General features: G+C 42.4%; 1 protein-coding gene across 2 annotated transcripts in view; it reads right to left on the bottom strand.

Moving 5' to 3' along the window:
• Window positions 1-2,611: 2,611 nt before the first annotated feature.
• The window catches only part of LOC123019119 (cytochrome b5 reductase 4), a 47,976-nt gene continuing 42,439 nt past the window's right edge, over window positions 2,612-8,148 (bottom strand). For both annotated transcript variants that reach the window (XM_044421685.1, XM_044421686.1), the window contains 2 exons: window positions 4,461-4,625; window positions 2,612-3,322 (listed from right to left, as the gene is read on the bottom strand). In XM_044421685.1, the coding sequence (XP_044277620.1) occupies window positions 3,268-3,322; window positions 4,461-4,625 (220 nt within the window). In that variant the 3' untranslated portion in view covers window positions 2,612-3,267. The remainder of the gene's footprint in view (window positions 3,323-4,460; window positions 4,626-8,148) is intronic.

Raw genomic sequence — 8,148 nt, 5'->3', positions numbered from 1 at the left:
AATCATATAGCAGAAGTGCAGAGATTAGTATTTGCTTCAGAATTCAGCAGTCTAAGAACCTCGCCTTCTTTCCATCCATCCATCAGAATGGCAACCTGGAAAGCTTCTTGCTTTTCTGGAACGCTGGACTCATCGCACCTTATTCTGTGTGCGGAATGCAAGGCTGGCTGGGTCTTTGTCATGACATTTGTGAGGTGATTCTTGTCAAGGAGCTACACCGTAATCTGTTAAATGTGGATCATTACTAGGGCTGTAAAGGCTGCATTTGATTACTGCAATTACTGCAAGAAAGGGTTATACTGAGACTCCTGCCTCAGCACTGTTAGGTCAGGTTCCAACAGGAGGCAAACAAGGAGCTAATTCGCCACTTTTGCCATGATATCCTTCCCCCACCCCTTTTTTTTGTTTTGTTTTTTGTTTGAATAAGTTTTGTTCTTAATATATACCTAACCAAAAAAACCCCCAAAAAACTAAAAAGCATCAGTCATCGAAAACATCAGACCTACTGGGTCAGCCCCCACATTTTTTCTTTTTATGTTAAACTATAAACATATTTTGGGACTGCAGGTGGTGCAGTTGTTTAAACCGCTGTGCTGCTGTGCTGGTTGATCGAAAGGTTGCCAGTTCGAATTTGCACAACGGGATGTTATTTAAGTCAATGCGTAGTTCCGTTTCTCTAACTGATGATAAAAAGAGTCTCAGGTTTGATAGAAATCTGTATCTTCTTTCTCCTTCAGAGACGAAGGAGATATCTGTCCATTTCCGCAGATATCCTTCCCTGGTTGCAGCCCCCTGCGCCACCAACTTGCAAGCTCCAACAGCTGACTTACAAGGGAATGTGGCTCTTGACCAGGGTGGGGACTTCTTGCCCACTCCTACTTTAAAGGAGGACAGTGATTCCTTTGTGCTTTCCTTATGTAGAATTTGACTCTTTTCTGCCCAACGGCAAGAGGTCAGCATTTTCAGTTCGAATCGAGGAACATAATTTGCTGATTTAAGGCGTCGGTGTGTGATCATGGGCAGGCTGGTACCCATCTTTGTGGTTCATGCTGACCCCTCACATCTGTGTGCATGTGCCCACAGGCACCTGGTCCCCCATCAATGGCGGTTGTGGCTTGTCACTTTGTGTGTACATATGCCTAAAAGCAGTACAAATTACCGTAATACAGGTGAGGGGTACTTAAGAGATTGAGTATGAATACCCACCTGCACTATGCAAGCAGCACTGTGCTAGTTGCACAATGTGTTGTTTGGGTTTCAAGCAGGACACTTGAGATGAGCTAAGGATGGATTTGTTTGAAAAGCGTATGTAAATCAGGGATGGCTACAGTGTTGCCATAGCAGCAACCAAGCTCCTATGTTGGTTGACAGTATATTGTCTCTGCAGAAACACGCTTAAGTTTTGGCATTTTGATAACCATATGCTTCGTCTGCAAATCAGGGGAACTTAAGTAAGGAAATTGGAGTACTGGCAAAAGCTAAGTTGAAGGAAATTTGTAAATGTGTTGGGCAAAGAAATGTACCACTAAATATTAGTAAAAAGGACTCCTGATTGATTGATTGATTACATTTATATCCTGTCCAACACCAAGGGTCACAGGATGACCTTAGTGTTGAATGTTTGCATGCTTTTTTTCTGAATCTTTGATTATCTTGTCTATAGATTTCTTAAAATAGGTCTCTCTTTCCCCAAACAAGAGCACAGTACGGAGCTTAACCAGTGCAATTACTTCTATGTGTGTAAAAACACTGGTCAGTTTCTAATTAGTTTCTGCTAATTAAAGGCTGCTACCAGCTCTTCCCTTGACCCAAGCACCAGGCTTAATATCCTAGGCTACATCTCACAGAATTTGCACTGTTATATAAATAGACTGGAAGGAAAAAGAGGGAGGCAGAGAATGCTCATGCAAGAATTCACTCAGTAGGAAGAACCTGGATTGAATTCGCAAGTCCACTAGCCAAATGCTGTATCCCAGTTTGGGCCTTAAGGAACTCTGAAGCTAACCATTTTAACAGCCCTGCTCTTCCACCAGGAATCCTGTAGCTGCTTGGAACATGTCCCCATCATTCCTCTTTAGTATGCTGGAGTGGAGGAGGGAAAAGGAGAGATCTCACTGGAAAAAAAACTGGTACAGGATCCATTGTTGCCAAAACCACTGCAAAAAGTGAAGCCAGCAGCTTATTCATGTCCCTGGGACCTCCATCTATAGAACATTTTTGGCATTACAAACCAATGTTTTGCCCAATCCCTTGCTATTTTTCAGTGTTTAATATCAGCTGCCTCCTGTCTCTTCCTTTGTAACATTTCTAAAATGGATTTTGTATTGTTTCATTGATCCTGTTATGCATTGCCTCAAATGCTTCATGTCAAGAGAGAAAGATGGGGTAACTACTCTAAAGAAATAAATAGAAAAAATGTTTCCAGATCAAGATTTCCTAAGCAAGCAACAGTTTGGAATATCTGTATGCTAAAATAGGGGACAACCATTTTCTTTTAGGGACTGAACTTCTTCAAGAAAATGGGGATGTCCGGCAATTCTAATTTGAGAAGTTTAAGAAATCATCCAAATGCAGCAATGCAAAGGGCCAAGAAATATACACATAGATTTGATTTTAATGCAACATTCTCTGTTTTTATTATTCATATACAAAAAGTAATTTAGCACATAAAACAGATATTCTGTATAATGTGTAAAAAGACACACTTATTAATACTACAGTTTCATGATATCAGTAAGATGCTACTGAAACAATCATTTTCCTGAGTTAACCATGTAACATATAACTTCATACTACAGTACTAACAAGATGTTTTACAGTGGGGATGAACAACCTGTGGCCCTCCAGATAGTTTAGCACATAGCTCCCATTGGCTATGCTGATTGCAAGTTGTTCACTACTTTACAGCAGTGAATTTATAATTTTAAAAAAGGTTCTGGTGCTTACATAGTTAAAATAATCAGTGCAAAAGGATGCTACTAAATCTTACCTGATGGTGAGAGTTCATATCATACTTGCTCAACACGCATGAACTGTACTAATTTATTTACCTCTAAAATATTCTAGTTAAGTTTTACATAGTAGCAAAAATAAATACAATTTCAAAGCAGCAGAATATAAAATTATTTCCTCCACAAAGATGACAGAATTCAAGTAATTATATTAAAAAGAACAAGTATTCATGCAGAACATTTCTCTCTCAGAATTCAAATAAAAAAATAAGTATGTCTGTCAAATGTGCAAACTGCGGTCCTAAATGTTTTCTTTTTAGGCTGTAAAACAATGTATTTCCTGACAGGATTGCCCAAGATCTTGAAGATACCTGAAATTAAAAAAACAAGAAAATTATGCAGTAATATACTGGGAAGTACACTGGGACTAATGCATACCAAATTAGGAATAAAGCATTGCTTTTAGTACAGCCCATTCTTCTTGTAATAAGGAATGATTTGTTGATCAAACCAATCAATCCTACCCTTAACTATAAAATTAACTCCCAATGACGCAATAATAGAAAGTCTCTCAGGCAAGCCAATTCTTAACACTTAGAATGGAAAATACCAAAAACATATTTGCCTACAATAGTTCCACATACAGGGTGGTGTTCAATGCTGCCACTGCATCTCTGCTAGTTATGTTGCAGAATTCACAACTAGCACAACAGGAGCTTGTGCTTCCTATAGTAACTCCAGAAATAAGTGGCAAGGCTTGTTTTCGGAATAGGGCAGGTTAGTGGAATTCTTTTCACTGAGTGACACTGACCAGCCCTATTCTGGAAATAAGCATTTCTACTCTTTTGCAGAACCACCAGCTTCTCATTGCTAAGTCCTGCTAGTGCATGGGTATGGAAGCATATTGTCCATATGATTGATAAACATTCTCAATATAATTCAATAAGAAAGCACAGCACTCAACAAAACTTCCATTTTAACGTCTTCCTGATTCGTATACTGCTGAAAAATGGCTTTCATGTGGTTAGGACTTCACCCTGCACTTCCTAATGAACATGAATAAAAAGAATGCATGTAAAGATAAAACAAGTAGTCTGGCCTATCAGAGGGCCAAGAAAAGGTTTGCCTGGAAGTGATAAGCTCCAATCCTAGGCAACAGTGGGAATCACAAGGCCACATATTCTTTCTCTGGAGCTCTGAAATCAAAGCCACATCCTGGGCACTCCTGGTTTAGCCTAGCTTGGTGCATATTGATCTCTTCTCTCGCTAATGCGTGCACACAAGACTTCTTGAATGGCTCAAATGTGGGCTTCAGCCTGTATAACTATTTCCAACCCACAAATGTCCATGATATCAGCTCATACAAAGACAATGAGAATTTATGTACTGTGTTACCACAATTATATTCAAAATGGCTCTTAAGAGTAAAAAGCTATTTTTACAAGTTTAAAGTATGTGAGACATACAAATAATGTGACATATCAATTATATTTCCATTATTTCACTTACTGTATTCCTTGTTCCATGAAAGGTAATGGACCACAAATACATATAAGCATCTTGGAATTATCTTTACTTCTTTTCACAAAGGGAGAAAGAAGAGAGGAAGAAATGCTTCCTTGTTTGCCTGCCCATCCTTTCTTTGGCTCTGAGAGAACAAAGTGAACTTCGAACCTGGGAAACAAAGCAATGTAGATACAAATGTTTAAAATTTTTATCATTCAAAATCTATTTAAATTATGTCAGCCTCACACAGGTATCAATTAAAATAGAATACAGGAATACAACTCACACAGAACTTGCCTCTTGATCCTAAGTATTTATGCACTAGCATATCAATTGGCTGTACTTGTGTATTATTGCAGCAAAAGCTTAAATTCAGGTATCTTTTCAACTGCAAAACAGCCTGGAATCCAGTGGAGTCAATCACTGGAAGAAGAGACATTTTTTCACCTATTCCCCCTTCCTAGTATTGTTCTCCACAAAACTCCTTCCACTGCCCTAGAGGGTTCCCCAACCCTCTGGAAGAAATTTTCAGCGAGGACAGGCAGACAGGTGAATTTGGAGGATTCACTTCCTGCCCTCCTCAAGCAGGAGTGGCCATGAACGGACTTCTGGTCATGCGAGTTCTGGATCCAAGCAAGCTCCCTTTATGATGTTATTCTGTCAAATGAGAGGCTGTTGCGTAACATGATGCCCTAGCACAGAAAGTTAGATTACAGATATTCATCATTTAAAACTAATATTCTGTGTAATTAGCTTTTGGAGCAGAGTACAAGCCAGTTCACATGTCATACTCAACTTCTGGGTTAAACAACCCAGAAATTGGTGTGGCTGTGTGGCAGCATGTTCCTGTCTCCAGCCTGCTTCTCAGTGCTGCTTTCCAAAACATGCTTTTTGTGAGGTCTGAACCCAGGAACTTTGGGTTCTTCAGGAGTTAAACCACTCAGAATTTATGCACTTGCTCATTCTCATGCAGCAAAAGCAGGTTGCTTACCTGTAACTGATGTTCTTCGAGTGGCCATCTGTGCATTCACACATATGGGTTGCTGCGCCTGCGCAGTGCCTTTGGCCAGAAGATTAGAAAGCTAACGGTTTTTGGCAGGAAAACTCCGCTCCCCTCCCTCTTCGTGGTATAAATAGAGCGGAGTGTCCGCCATTTTACTCAGTCTTGAAGACCGCACATTTGCCCTCTAGAGGTTAAGAATAAAAGTAATGAGAAAACACAATTATATCCGAACGGTACCGATGTGAATTATAGTACGGTACCGAGAACAATATCTAGTCAGCGATACAACCCAACGGTACCAATGCAATTTATAGTATGGTACTGAGAAAAACGAGATCCATTCACCGACACCGAGTGGGGCCGGCAGGTGGGTTGTGTGAATGCACAGATGGCCACTCGAAGAACATCAGTTACAGGTAAGCAACCTGCTTTTCTTCGTCGTGGCCTCTGCACATCACACATATGGGTGATTCGCAAGCTTACCACAGTCAGAGGAGGGAGGTGTCATCAGCGAAGAACGGATGAGAGAACAGCTCTACCAAAAGAGCAGTCTTGTCTGGCACGTACATCAAGCCAATAGTGCTTGGCGAAAGTACATGGACCAGCCCAGATCGCAGCTCTGCAAATGTCTTGCACTGAAACCCCTGCAGCAAAAGTGGACGAGGTTGCTACTGCTCGTGTAGAGTGGCCACTTGGAAAGACAGATAAGTCTATTTTTGATAGCTGATAAGCCAGGACAATAGTCTGGACGATCCAATTAGAGAGTCTCTGAGATGACATCGGTGATCCCTTTTCACGCTCGGAGTATTTAACAAAAAGTTTATTAGTAGTATGAAAAGATTCAGTGAGGGATCTGTAAAAGGCCAAGCAATGGCGAACATCAAGCGTGTGTAGAGCACGTTCTTATTGGGGGCAATGGCGATGGAAAGAATGCCGGCAGAACGATGTCCTGATTCAGGTGGAACGGTGTGGCCACCTTGGGTAAAAAGGAGAAATCCATCCGAAGGACGACTTTTTCCTTATGGAAGTTCAGAAATTGTGGGTCTATGCGGAGAGCACAAATTTCGCTAGCTCTCCGTGCTGATGTAGCTGCTACGAGAAAGGCAGTTTTCCATGACACCAGGCATAAGTCCACAGTTGCTAAAGGCTCGAACAGTGGTTTGGTAAGCGCTTGGAGCACTACGGAAAGACTCCACGTTGGCATGGCAGGGCGAATAGACGGATGTAAATTTTGTAGTCCCTTAGTGAAACGCCAAACCAGCAGTTGAGAGAAGACTGATAATCCGTGGATAGTGCCACGATAATGGGATATAGCGGCTGCATAAACTTTGATGGATGATGGTTTAAGTCCCTCATGATGCAAATGCAAGAGAAATTGTAAAATACTGGTGACTGAAGCCGTTCCAGGGGAAAAGGAATGGCACTCTGCAAAAGAGGAGAATCTTCTCCATTTAGCCGTATAGGAACGACGAGTGGACGGTCTCAATGCAGATTTGAGAATCGCCTGAATTTCTCTGTCCATAGGCATTGGTACCGTGGCAGTTGCTGTTGAATCCGAAGTCGGGGCCACATATACCGTCTGTTGAGTAAGGTCACCCGTAGGGTGAGGTGTCCCCAGTACCGACTCAGTGGCGTGAATCAGGTGATCCGCCATGCCGTCAGCTTCAGAGAGAGTATATCCGGATGACGGATTGCTCCTCCTTGTTGTGTTAACACATGCAGAAGAGTTGGTAGATGAAGGAACATTCTTCTGGACAGCAGCAAAAGAGTGGCAAACCATGGTTGTCTCGGCCACCACGGAGTCACTAGTATCCCCGTGGCATTGTCCTGGGCTATTTTCGCAACCACTCTTGTCAGGAGTGGGATCGGGGGAAATGCATAAAAAGTCATGTTGCTCCAAGGGACCATAAGAGCGTCCCCCATCAATCCCGGCCCAACGCCCGCTCTGGAACAGTATAAGGTACACAGGCTGTTCTCTCGAGTGGTGAACAGGTCCACGTCTGGATAACCCCACAAGTGGAAGAGTTTCTCGCAAATTTGTTTGTCCAACTCCCATTTGTGGATTGTTGACATCTGTCTGCTTAATATATCTGCTCCGACGTGGTCGGTTCCAGCCAGATGAACTGCCATAAGCACAATGTTCCTCGGTATGCACCAGTCCCAAATGTCCATCGATAGGCATGCTAAGGCTGGGGATTTTGTGCCCCCCTGCTTGTTGATGTAGAAAACTGCCGCTATGTTGTCTGATGCAATTTATTTATTTTATTTATTTATTTGGACAACTTAATGGCATAACACAGTCTCGAAAGCCTTGAGGGCGTTGAAAATTGCCAGAAGTTCCAGAAAGTTGATCTTTCCTCGCCTCTCGTCGGTTCCAAGTACCTTGGACCTGAAGTCCCGAACATGCCGCACCCCATCCAAGGAGGGATGCGTCGGTGTACAGAGTTGTCGTTGGCCGAGGTGGTCGAAACGGGGCGCTGATCGAAAGGTTGTCTGTGATGGTCCACCACGTTAAAGTGTGAAGGATTGCAGATGGAATCCGAATCGGCTTGGTGGCAGGATCCTGTTGCGGTTGAAAAGCAGCGTTGAAAACCAGTTGTATGGGTCGCATACATAGTCTGGCATATGGGACAATGGCAATTGCAGCAGCCATATGCCCCAGTAGTCTCTGAACGGATAAGGCTGGGA

This window comes from Varanus komodoensis, unplaced genomic scaffold (genome assembly GCF_004798865.1).
Source record: "Varanus komodoensis strain SLA01 unplaced genomic scaffold, ASM479886v1 scaffold12, whole genome shotgun sequence".
NCBI lineage: Eukaryota > Metazoa > Chordata > Lepidosauria > Squamata > Varanidae > Varanus > Varanus komodoensis.
This window is presented reverse-complemented; position numbering and strand designations above follow the sequence as displayed.